This window comes from Marmota marmota, unplaced genomic scaffold (assembly GCF_001458135.2).
Source record: "Marmota marmota marmota unplaced genomic scaffold, marMar, whole genome shotgun sequence".
Lineage (NCBI taxonomy): Eukaryota > Metazoa > Chordata > Mammalia > Rodentia > Sciuridae > Marmota > Marmota marmota.
The window spans coordinates 4,900,205-4,912,712 of record NW_025999982.1 but is presented as its reverse complement, the minus strand read 5'-3'; the positions used below and the strand labels follow the sequence as shown (position 1 = coordinate 4,912,712).

Here is a 12,508-nt window from a genome sequence, read left to right as displayed (position 1 = left end):
GGGATGAGGAGGCCCCGTCCTCAGGACCACATGGGTGCAGGCGCAGGCCCATCCCACCAAGGGCTCTTTTGTCTTTCAGGACCATCAAGGTGGAGGTGTATGACTGGGATCGAGATGGCAGGTAAGTGCGCCAGAGGACAGGAGGAGGGAAGGGGAGTGGGGAGGGGAGTCAATGGGGAAGGAGGACTGGCCCTGCCCTCACATGGGGAGACTGTGCCCAAGGCCCCACCCAAGGCAGCTCTGGCCGTGAGGGAAGGTCACCTGTAGGGAGGATTGCTGCCCCCGTGACTTGTCTCCATCTGTGTTCTATTGAGGCACCAGAGGACCTCTGTCCTGTAAGAGATGGTGCTGGAGCAGAGAGGCCCCTTTTCCCCAAAATAGCTGCCAGTGGCCAGCCTGTGCCTGCAATTCCCACGGTAGAGAGAATTTTGGATTTTGTGAAGTCTGCATGTTCTAGGTTCAGTAGCAATGGCCCCCTCGGGTTTGTGCACATGTTCTCCCTGTGAGGCCCAGGACTGGGCATTGTGTGTAACTGCTCAGTCCTTGGAGGCTGGACATGCAGGTGTGGCCTGGGCTCATCTGAGGAGCTGTTTGTGGAGAGGAGGGAGGAGGGACAGGCTGCAGCTAGCTGGATGCCCACCTTTGGACTCAGAGCCATGAGGCTGTGGCTGGCGGGCGGGAGGGCGGGTCCCGCAGGGTCTGGAGGCAGCCAGCGCCCTCCCCTCTTAGATCGCAGTGCCCAGGAGCCAGTGTGGCTAGGAATTAGCAGACAGTTTAGGAACGGCCCTGGGAAGCTCCAGTCCAGCATCCTCACTGGCTCCTGGTTGTCCCTTGAGTCACAGCCAAACATGTCATCCTGACTTTTTGACCTGTCCCTGCTGTAGTAATACCCAGGGGTGACCCTGAGCCTTCACAGCCCCATGATCACTGTCGGGGCCTTGGGAGTCTGTGACATGGACGTAGGGCAGTGCCTCGTCTTGTTTAAGAGCTAGGCAGCTGCAGCTGCAGGTGAGACCCGGGCTCTTGCCATGAGCCACTGCAGGGCCGCCCCCTCCTCTCCTCCCACCTCGTGTGCCCCTCCATTGGCCTCACTGCCAGACGGGCCAGCTCCTTGCTGGGACCGTGACTTGCCTCATCCTACCCTGGCACTCCCCATGCTTCTCCTTGACCTGGAATATTCTCTTCCATGTCAGCTGGGGAGCAGCCACCAGGTGGCACTGGGTCAGCAGGCTGAGGACCGTACACACGTAGTCAAACTCCACGTATGTGTAATGTGTCAGAGTACACTCGGCTGCCGTGGATGTCTAAAGAGAACAAATACACACACACACACACACACAAACTGCCATGTGGGCTGCAGGCAGGGCAAGGCCCCAGGACACCCCCACATGGCACATTCACCAGTGCCTTCCAGCAGGGACAGTGAGATGAGAGGGAGCCCCTGGGAGCAAGGTGGGGGGGGTCTGTTTTGTACAAGCTTTTGTTACATTCTGCTGTCCACATCTAGAAGATGTGGACGCTATAGAAAGTACTCCCAGCTGCCTGGCCGGATATGGCTTTAATTGTCTACTTAAAAACTGTTAAGAGATGGTGGAAGCTGGAGCTGAGTAGTAGAGCACTTGCCTGCATGTTTGAAGCCCTGGGTTCCACCCCCAGCATCGAAAGGGAAGGAAAAAAAACAGAAAAGCTGAGTTTTGTGGTGCACACCTCTAATCCTAGCTGCTCAGGAGGCTGAGGCAGGAGGATCTCTAGAGCCCAGCAGTTCAGGGACCTGGGCAACAGAAGGAGACCCTGCCCCCCCCCAAAAAAAAAGGCATAAAAATGTTATTGAAAAGGGGCTGGGGTTGTGGCTCAGTGGTAGAGTGCTCTCCTAGCACGTGCAAGGCCCTGGGTTTGATCCTCAGCACCACATAAAAATAAATAAATAAAATAAAGATATTGTGTCCATCTACAACTACCCAGAAGAACAGAGAGAAAACTTTAATGAATACCTTTAAGCCCATCATTTGAATTTGACAATGGTTAAATTTCACCATATTTGCTTTAATGTAGTTTAAAGTAAATCATATCATGACATTTTGCCTTTAAATATTTCATTGGGAATGTCTAAAAAAGTAAGGACATTTTCCCACATAACTTCAAATGCCATTGTCACACCTGACACATTGAACAATAATTTTTGATTGCCATTCAATATTCATTTCATATTCAAATGTCCCACCATTGTCCGCCAAAATATCTTTTATTGTTGGCTTATTCAACCAAGAATCCAAGTAGAAGTGGGTCTCATTCCTTGGGGATCCTGTTCTTTGCTAGGTAACCCTTGGGTTTTCTTGCTCCATGAGTGACACTGGGTTCTCTCTCCCCAGGCACCTAGCTTCCCTAGTGGCATGTGCCCCTGGAGTGGAAGCCCAGGGGAGTCGGGAGCCAGGGGAGGGATGCCTAAGAGGCTGGGGGTGGGTGGAGGCTGCCTGCGGCCTGGGCCTCCGTCTCAGCAGCCATCTTGCCTTGCAGCCACGACTTCATTGGGGAATTCACCACCAGCTACCGCGAGCTGGCCCGCGGGCAGAGCCAGTTCAACATCTATGAGGTGAGGCGCCTGGGGCCTGGGTTGTTCTGGGGATGGGTGGCTTGCAGCCGTCATGGTGAGGGCCACAGTGAGCTCTGGGCTGGCTGGGGGCCTCCTGTGCTCTCCTGGGAGGTGGTTGGTGAGTCTCATTGTATAATTGAGGAGTCGGAGTCACAGAGAAGAGTCCTCACTTGCCCAGTCACATGGTTCCGTGAAGTAGCAGAATCAAACAACTGTTGTGACTCCACATCACTGAGTTCCTGAGCCTCCCTACAGTCTTTCCACAGGAGCAGGGCGGTGGGGGGCAGCACTAGAAGATTCTGGAAGGCTGGGGGTGCAGCTCAGTGGTGGAGCCCATGCTGAGCATGTGCAGGTCTTGGGTTCTCCCAGCACCAAAAATTTTGAAAAAAGGTTCCAGACCTGAGACCCGAGATCTTAGTTCAAGGTGGTAACCACTTCGGGGCCTGTGGGGCATCTTACATTTTCCAGAAAGAGTCAGGAGACCTTCCTCGGGGCTGGAGCTGGGGGCTTGGAGAAGGCCCCGATCTCTCTGGAGAAGATGGTATTTGCCCTCACAGGACGTTTCTGCTGCTGAACCTTTGCTTGTGTGCTGTCCCCACAGGGATACCCCCCCCACTCCTTCCGACCTGGCTCAGGCTCTACTCCTCTGAGCGACCCTCCAGCTCCACTCTGTGCTTCTTCCCTGTCCTGGACCCCCACAGCTGTCACAGTTCAAGCCAAGCCCACACAGGTCCTTACAACCCCAATAACTGCTGGGGTCTGTGTCTTGACTCTGCCACTTTCTAGCCCCGTGACCTTGGCTGAGCTCCCAGGCCCCTGGTGTGGTTCCATGCAAACTGAGAATTAAATAAGTTGATGGAACAGCGCCCGGCCCAGAGTCTGCCTGCGCAGGCTTCCGATGTCATTTGCTGGGCGCCTGTGTGCCGGGAGCTTGGCGTTTCAAGCCATTCTACTGTCGTGGCGCTGTCCCCTGTCGTGGCGCTGTCCCCAGGCTCGGCTAGTGAGCTTCAGGTGCTGGCTTGGATCCCCTGGCGGAACCCGAATCCTTTAGTCCCTCCGAATTTTCAGTCCCATTCATGCCCTCACCCGGGTCCCTGTTCTAAGCGGGCAGGTCTTGTGTTCCAGCTGGACTTCCCAAGGACAGCGAGGTGACAGCCCTCTCTGTTGCTGCCCCTCAGCCCCCCGGGCACTGCTGGGCACCCATGAGGTGCGTGCCGTGTGCTCACAGGCTGTTAACTGTGAAGGCAAGGCTGGCTGTGTTTCTCTGAAGAGCTGACACTGGAAACTGCTTTGCTTTCTGCATTTACAAAGGGAGGGGCTGTCTGTGTCCCCCCACCCTTCCCAAGCAGAGAGGGGCAGACTCCACCCTTTGGGGGCCTTCTTTTTTTTGGGGGGCACCAGAGATTGAATCCAGGGACATTTAACCACCAAGCCACATCCCCAGCCCATTTTATATTTTATTTAGAGACAGGGTCTCACTGAGATGCTCAGAGCCTCACTAAGTTGCTGAGGCTGGCTTTGAACTCTCGAACCTCCTGTCTCAGCCTCCGGAGCTGCTAGGATTACAGGCGTGCACTACTGCGCCCAGCTGGGACCTTCTTTGAGGAGGTGGAGAGGAGAGGATTAGAGTTTGGCTTCCAAAGGTGCTCAAAACAGGCCATGCTCTCTTGGGCCAAAAGCAGAAGCGTTGGAATGACCTTGCTTCTCTGTTGTTGATTTCTGATTCTTTACAAACAGCAAGAGACGTGGCCATGTGAGAACTAAGTGGAAGAGGAACTCGACATTGGCAGCCCCAAGGGCAGGCTATGTGGGTGTCACTGGGAGGCCGGGGTGGGCCCAGGAAGACCTTGCTATAGTCAGAACTGCCCAAAGAAGGAGGAGGCTGCCCACCAGTTAAGACCCCACCCCAGGTCCTGGCGCTGCCCTGGGAGTCAGGCTCCTGGCCTCGCTGTCTGCTGACCCCTTCCTGCACTCAGCCTTCCAGGACTGACTCATGGGTAAGCCTCCCTCAGCTCTGCCCAGCCCCTGGCCAGCTGGCTGCATCTCCCACTGCCCAGCACCGGAGCCCACGGCAGGCTGGGAGTCATCCCGAACACCCCCCCTCCACATCTCATCCACCACTGAACGCTGCTCTCTGCCACCCGAACGTCCTGACATCGGATCCTCTGTCTCAGTCTTCCAGCACCATCTTTATCATCCCCTGGGTGGGTCTTCATGACAGGCACCTAAAGGGCTCTGGGGGTGGCCCGAAGTCCTGACCACAAGCACATCTTCCACATTGCCACTCAAAGGTGACTGTTTAGTGTTGAAGCAGATCTTTGAAGTGGGACGTGAGTGGTAGTCTGACCGCAGACTCCCCTTCCTGTCTAGGGCAGGTATGGTGGCACACGCAGGAGGACAAGTTCTAGGACTGAGTGACTTAGTGGGACCCTGTCTCAAAATAAAACATTAACAAGGGCTGGGAATGTGGCTCTGTGGTCACAGAGTGCCCGTGGGCACCCTGTGACTATTACCTCTTCACCATACTGTCCCCCCCCATGAAGGCCATGAAGTCCTGGGGGGGGACAGTGTCTCGCTGCTGTATGCCAGAGCCACTTGGCACCCTGGTGTATGGGAGGGCAGACCCCAGACCTGTGCTGGGGGCCTGGTGGCCTCTGGGAAGGAAAGGAGGAGGCCGAGTGGAGTGGGGAGGTTCCCCGGGTGTCCCCTAGGGGTGCTGGTGCCCTTCCTGGAGCTGGTGGCAGCCACAGGGCTGGAGAGGCGGTTCCCCGGAGGAGGGTGTGCTGTGGGGAGCCCAGGAAACCTGTGGGTAAACAGATCTGAAGAAGTGCCCACTTCACAGAAGATCTGAGTCGAACCACAGCTCTAACCTCCTAAGAGACGCATTAGAGAGTGGACGGCAGCTCATTCAGCCACACACAAGCCTTCAAAGAAAGGGGACACACCCAGGGCCCGAGGAATCCGCCCACTCCCCTCAGCTGGGAGGACGGGGGCTGGACTTCAGAGCAGAAGCTGGGGACACACTGGGTTCTGACAGTCCAGCGCCTCGGGGAAGGTGTTGGCTCCCCGGGAACCTGCTCATTAAGCCCCACCGCATGAGCGGGTCTGGAAGTGCCCCAGCCCTGGGCAGCGAGTGCCTGTGGAGGGGCGTCCCCAGCGCTGAAGAGGGCCCTCCAAGGTGACTCTGGCCTCCTCTCCAGGCCCTCAGTTCCACTGCACTTCTTGCCAGTCACCCACCTGAATGTCCCACCTGTGCCCAAACCCAGCTCCTCTTGTCTACAGGATCACCCCATCCCTCCTTACCCTTCCTCACCTCTGCAGCCACCCCCAAGGCCCAAGATGTGTGGCCACTTAAAAAAAAATTTTTTTTGGAAGTGTTAGGTGGGCAGCATGCCTTTATTTTATCCTTATTTATTTTCATGTGGTGCTGAGGATCCAGCCCCGGGCCTCACAGGTGTAGGCCAGCGCTGCCCCACCCAGCCCCAGCCCCAGCCCCATTGGCCACTTTCAACAGTGCTGTTCTTGCCACACCTGTCCCACCCCCCCACAGGTCCTCACTGCCCGTCACCTGAATTCCTGGGGTGTACAGCACCTACGGCAGTCCACCTGGCTCTGAGCACTGACGTACACTGACTCCCTTAATCCCCATTCCTTCCCCTGCGGTAGGTGCTCTCTGTGCCCATTTTACAGATGGGAAAACTGAAGCACACGGAGGTTAAGTGACTTTCCTAAGGCCACACAGCTATCGGGTGGCAGAACCAGGCAAACATCCGCTGAATGTCCCTCTTCCTCCTCCCTGGCTCTCCACCAGGCCCTAGCACCCTAGAGCCTGCTGTGATCTTGTCATCCACTAGCCTAGAGGTCCTTGGAGTTTCCTGCTGGCAGCTGGGTGACATTCAGACATTGCCCCTGGCATTCCTGGCTTGTCCAGCCACCCAGCTGACTCTTCCACCCTGGGGCTCTGCAGTCAAACCAGACCCCAGTTCTGGGCTTCTCCTCCCAAAGCATCTCCTCTGACATCGACTTCTCCATACCCAAAGCCTCCTGTCCCTCAGGGTCTGCCTTCAATGCCACCTGCTGCCTTCATTACCCCCCACCCCCCATGGTCTTTCCTCCCTCAACTCCTCCTCTTCCTCCCCCTCTGTGGTGTCCCTTGTCACTTACTGCCTTGAAGATGTATCTTATTTCTCGGACAAGAGTGACTGTTCTAAGGGAGAGGAAGTGGTCGCCCCGCCCTATGAACATGTGTTGAGAGGATGTGTTTGTGTTTTGCATCTGGGTGTCACTCCTGCATGTCTGTACTCCTGGCCTGGGGGCAGGAAGCCTGGTTTCCAGCCTTATCACCCAGATGGCTGTGTGACCTTACACAAATCACTTGGTATCTCTGTGCCCTGTTTTCCTTATCTCCAGAAGTAGCTATCAGTACTCATTTGGACAGGAAAGATCAGAGATGCAGCTGCAGGCCCTGGGGGCAGCACAGGGAGAGGGAGAGTGGAGTTCACCAGGTGGCCAAGCAGCTGCGAAAGTCGCCTAGCTCTATTTGATGGGGCTGGAGGGAAAGGCTGTGCCCAGACATATCCTGTTAAAAAAAGGAAAAAAGAGCTGGCAAGGCTGAGGAGGGGAAGAGCCAGGTCTGGCAGGAGGCCCCAGGACAAGGTGGCCCGGGTCTCAGCCTTGGCACTCTGACGTTTGGGACTGGATCATTCTTTGTGGTGGCTGTCCCCCCTGGCTGTCCCTGGCCCCCACCCATTCCCCAGTGACCACCAGAACCATCTCCAGACATTACCAAATGACTCCTGGGGGCAGACCTGTCCCTGGTTGGGATTTCTGAGTTATCCCACTGGGCCTTTATTGAGCACCTACTGTGTGCCTAACCCTGTGATAAAGCATCTGGCCATAGGTGTGGCTTTGGAAGTTAAAGCTTACAGTGACAGCCAGATGCCACATTGCCTCCCAGAAACTCGGGAGGCTGAGGCAGGAGGATAGCCAGTTCGAGGCCAGCCTCAGCAACTTTGTGAGACCCTGTTTCAAAATAAATAAGTAAAAAAGAGCTGGGGATGTAGCTCAATGATGATAGTGAAGGAGCCTCTGTGGGTCAAGGTGGTGACCCAGAGAGGAGCCTCAAAGGCCCCCCATGGCAGCTCTTGAGCTGGCCCTGCAGAGGAGCAGGGAGGATTGGACGAGGCCAAGGGAAAGGAGGGGGCCTGGGGTGTGAGAAGCAACCGGAGCCGACACGAAGGGCAGGCACAGACAGGACTGCCTTGCGACACGGAGCCCTCTCTGGCTCTCCGGCGTGGAGGACGTGTCTGGGGAGCGGTGGGAGAGGTTAGAGGAGCAGTCCAGCTGTGTTCGAGGTGGACACCGGTCTTCGCGGGGAGCGCAGTTGTGTCACTGAAGCCCGGTCTCCCGCAGGACCTCCCTCGGCCCCTCTCCCTGGACTCTGTGGTCTTTGCACCCCCCATTGGCCCAGGCTGGGGCCTGGGCCACACCCAGGGTCTGTGGGAGCCCTCAGGGGCCCTCCCTGACCACTGGGAACCCGTAACTGGTCTGTTTCTCCAGGTGATCAACCCGAAAAAGAAAATGAAGAAAAAGAAATACGTGAATTCTGGCACGGTGAGTACCCCCCTCGCCACGGCTGCGTGTCCGCGCTCTGAGTGTCAAGCTTGGCCTGGGGACAGAGGCTCTGGTGCCTGTGGTTACCTGCAGAGTGTGGGAATCTGACCCAGGAGGACTGGGCAGATAGGGCAGCAGCCTGGGGGTGGACGTGTAGACCAGATGAGAGGCATTGGATCACAGAGAGACTGCATGCAGGACTTCCTGCAGGAAGAGGGGAGTTGCGTTTGTGGGGAATCCCCTAGTGAGGTGCTTTTCACAGGTTGCTTCCCTGCGAGGCAGACGTGAGCACCCGCTTGCCATGAAGAGGAAGCAGGGCTGCCAGGGGGAAGTGACTCAGCCAGGGTCACACAGCCAGAAGGCCACAGAGATGGCATCAGCTCCACCTGTTTTTCTTTTTTTCTTGGTACTAGGAATTGAACCCAGGGGTGCTTAACCACTGAGCCACATCCCCAGCCCTTTCAAAAAATATATATTTTAGTAGACTTGCCGAGTTGCCTAGGGCCTCACTAAGTTGCTGAGGCTGGCTTTGAACTCACGATCCTCCTGCCTCTGCCTCCTGAGCCGCTGGGATTACAGGCCTGTGTCACCGCGCCCGGTCAACACCACTGTGGACCCTAGGCCTGGCGCCTGCTGACAGCACTACCCCTGCTCGACCACGGCCGTCCAGGGGTGCCACCCAGGTCCAGTGGCTTCTGAAGGGTGGTCTTCAGAATATTTGTGCATTTTTTTAAGACCTATTTCTGGGCACTGCCATCCACCGGGCATTGCTGTAGGCTCAGGAGATACAGCTGGGCACAGGACAGACCCAGGTCCCTGGTACTTCTATTCTGCTGGGGGACAGAGAGAAGAAACATGCACGTGGACACGTACACCCACACACGCCGCCTGTGTTGGCCAATTCCCAGCATTTCCCAGTCTGCATCATAAAGAAAAAAAATCTCCAGGATCCGGGGAGCTTGTGAAAATACAGATGCCTGGGCCAGTTCCCTGGGGTCCTGTTTAGGAGGCCCAGGCTCAGGCCAGGGCTCTGTTTAGTGCTTCTTGTCCCTTACTGTGAGCAGAATCCCCCAGGGATCTCACCAAAATGCCAAGTCTGCATTTCTAACCAGCGCCTGCACTTTGAGCAGCAAGACTCTTGAATGTCTCCAGACACAGAGTCCCAGAGCCTGGGCATGGCAGGTGGAGGTGGTGGCCATTCCCTGGCTGCAGGTTAGAGTCCTGTGAAGAGGTAAATTAAGATCTCTGAAACTGTCCTGTCGTCCCAGAAACTCTGATAGAGTTGGTTGGAGGTCCCCACCCGGGCTGCAGGATGTCCTCAGAGCTCCCCAGGGAGCCTGATGGCGCTCAGTCAGGGCCGAAGCCAGGGCCATCGTCCATTCCTGAGAGTCACCATGCTCAGGAGGCTCAGCTGTTCCTCCAGGTGCCCAGCACGGTGAATTGGGGCACCTGGGGCCCAGCTCAGCGCCCGCAGACCCTCCCTTTGCTCAGGTAAAGGCTCATACGTCTTGTGGCCCTGGGCCTGGCGCACCCTGAGCTGGCGTCGTGTCCAGGCTCCCAGAGACGCCGGCTCTCTTCTGAGGGAAAAGGGCCCTGCTTGGCCCTGCCTCACTTTCCTGCCTTAGGAGGCCCAGCTCCATGGTCTCCCCAGCCCGAAGCCCCTGCTGTCGTGAGCTGCCCCGTGGTGGCCTGTCTTGGCTGCTCCCGGGGGTCTTGGGCCTGAGGGTCGGGGCTGAGAGACACCGAGGGCTGAGGAGGAGCAGGGAGGTCTAAGATAAGCACAGATCAAGAGGCCCGTCTCGGGGTCCCTAGAGGTGCACAGAAGCACGGAGCTTGTTAGTGTTGGCAGTGGTTAGTCCTGTGCCAGGCAAGAGCCTCTCTCCTCCCCACCCCACCCCAGGGATCCTAGGGCAGGAGAGCCAGCACCCACTCAGAGGACACTTGTGCCCTTGGCCTGGGTCCCTGGGCTCCAGTGACAGGTGGGACCCTTTGGGATGCAGTTTGACATCAAGATTGAGGGTGTAGGCTCACGCCTGTAAGTCCAGTGGCTCGGGAGGCTGAGGCAGGAAGGTGGCAAGTTTGAGGCCAGCCTCAGCAACTTAGCAAGGCCCTAAGCAATTAAGTGAGATCCTGATTCTAAATAAAATATAACAGGGCTGGGATGTGGCTCGGTGGTCAAGCCCCTGGGTTCAATCCCCAGTACCCCCAAATAAAAAAAGAACGCAGGCTCTGAAATTAGACCCCGGGTCAGATCCCACCCTGCCACATCCTGGCAGTATTCCTAACGTGCTGTGTCACCTCTTGGGGCCTCAGTTTCCTTGGTTGTAAAATGGAGATAATAATAGGGCTTCAGGGGGTTGCTAGGGGCACGGTCTGCAGTGACGTGGGCCAAAGTGGCTCATGCTAAGTGCTTCACCGTGCCAGCTGTCACATAGCGTCATGAACCTTCTCCCCACCCCGTGCTTCCCCCTAACCAAGCCCCCTTTTGTTTTCAAGGTCACTCTGCTGTCCTTTGCGGTGGAGTCCGAGTGCACCTTCCTAGACTACATCAAAGGAGGGTGAGGAGAACCGGCCTTGGGGAAGGGGAGGGGGCACTCACACTGACCACTCTGGGGCTCTGGCCCCACCCTGGCTTCTTTGAGATCCTGGACCAAGCCTGTGACACTGGGCTCTGAGCACACCCCAGTGTCTGACCAGACACAGCCGCTCCAGAGCCCTGTCTGCCCCTGGATCCTGAGCTAGGGAGGCCAGCCTGGGTCATGTCCCCACGTGGAGATGGAGCCTGGAGGTGTTGGGAACCCCATGACAGAAAGAACCAAGGGGCTTGGGGAAGTGGAAAAGCCCTGGACCAGGAGTCAGGAGACCCCGACTCTAGCCCCTCTTTGCCGTAAAGTTGCTGGACTGTTTGGGTCAAGTCCCTCTCCCTCCCTGGGCAGCAGTGTCCTCTGCAAAGAGATTATATAGAGTAGGTGAGGTGGAAGGTCCCCTCCAGCTCTGTGCATCCCGTACCTCTGATCTGTCAGGGCGGGGGCAGTGGTGGCTTGCTGTTATCAGGGATCATCTGTAAGGGGCAGCAGGATTAGGGGGTGAGCAAGGGAAGGACCCAGGGACAGCAGGTGGTCAAACACGAGTTTAAGAGGCAGATAGGACCAGAGAGACAGGCATCCAGGCCCAGACACACAGCGAGGCCAGGAGGTTCTGGCCAGCAGCTCATGGAAAGAGCCTGACCCTAAGCAAAGGCCCTGTCTGGTGTGATCCCTGCCGGGCCAGGGCGTGGGCAGCTGAGAGCCGACAGGTGCAGGCAGGTGAGTGATTGCACCTGCCTGGAAAGGAGACAGGCGGGGGCAGCTGCCAGAGAGGCTGGTCCCCGCCGAGCAGGCACTTGGCTGCCTGGTCCTCCAGGGCAGAGGGAGAGGTGGGGCCCTGGATGACAAACACACTTTCCCATGACTTGACTCCCTGCGTCCTTGAACTTGCACAGTCTCAAGGTCGCTAGTGTCCTAGCCACTGAGCACACACACAGACACACCCTCCCTGCAGTCACCAGAAGCCTCCTCTGGCCCTTCCTAGCCCGCTCCACTCCCTGCCCTTGCTCCCTCCCCCATCAGACCTGCTGCCTCCTCTGACCCATTAAGCAGGCAGCCCCTGCATCCGGGTAATTTTCAAACTATTTCCACCCTGTTTATCCTTCTCATTTGCATAGCGCCTGCCACTTACAGAACGCAGGTGTGTGTGTGTGTATGTGTGTGTGTGTGTGTACCTTGTCTCCATTTTACACACCTAGATGGTGGCAGGGATCCCACTGTCACAACTTACTGCCTTTTGTCCCTTAGTGGTTAATCTTGGCCCTGCCAGGCCCCTCACTTCCAGGTGGGTGGGATGGAGCTGGAGACAGGGAGTGAAAGGGCCGAATGCTGTGTGGTCTTGTGAGAGGGAGCCCTCCCAGGCCAGGCCACTGGCAAAGCTAACACCTTGGCCCTGGCCCAGAGCCAGCCCTCCCTCCCCACGGCTCTCTCCAAACTCCCTGGAGAACCTGAGTAAGAGAACTGGCTCGGCAGTGAGAGCCCGGCCTGCGTGTCCAGGCAGGAAGCGCTGGAGGCATTTGTCTAGGGACCCTCTCCTCCTGGTCCCTGGCCCACCTCATGCATCCACCAGGACCCGGGAGGAAGTTCTGGACACCTGAGCCCCACGGCAGACGACGAGCTCGATGCTCCGCAGCCTGCATTCTGCCCGGAGGCAGGAGCCGCAGGGCTGCAAGGAGCAATTCCTTACAGAAGGGGCTGCTTTCCAGTTGTCTCTTATACA

The 12,508-nt window shown here is 57.1% G+C and overlaps 1 protein-coding gene and 1 long non-coding RNA gene across 7 annotated transcripts in view; one reads left to right on the top strand and one right to left on the bottom strand.

Annotated features, from left to right (window-relative positions):
- The window catches only part of Cpne5 (copine 5), an 89,781-nt gene that overhangs the window by 67,700 nt on the left and 9,573 nt on the right, over positions 1-12,508 (top strand). For all 5 annotated transcript variants that reach the window (XM_048805210.1, XM_048805209.1, XM_048805212.1 and 2 more), the window contains 4 exons: positions 80-121; positions 2,515-2,590; positions 8,150-8,203; positions 10,700-10,761. In XM_048805210.1, coding sequence (XP_048661167.1) covers positions 80-121; positions 2,515-2,590; positions 8,150-8,203; positions 10,700-10,761 — 234 coding nt within the window. The remainder of the gene's footprint in view (positions 1-79; positions 122-2,514; positions 2,591-8,149; positions 8,204-10,699; positions 10,762-12,508) is intronic.
- LOC125617434 overlaps positions 6,026-12,508 on the bottom strand; it is a 16,203-nt gene continuing 9,720 nt past the window's right edge. Inside the window, exon 3 of one of the 2 annotated variants that reach the window (XR_007348430.1) lies at positions 6,026-12,508. This exon is cut by the window's right edge and continues 355 nt beyond it. This is a non-coding gene — a long non-coding RNA (uncharacterized LOC125617434). The other variant, XR_007348431.1, reaches the window with a different exon arrangement.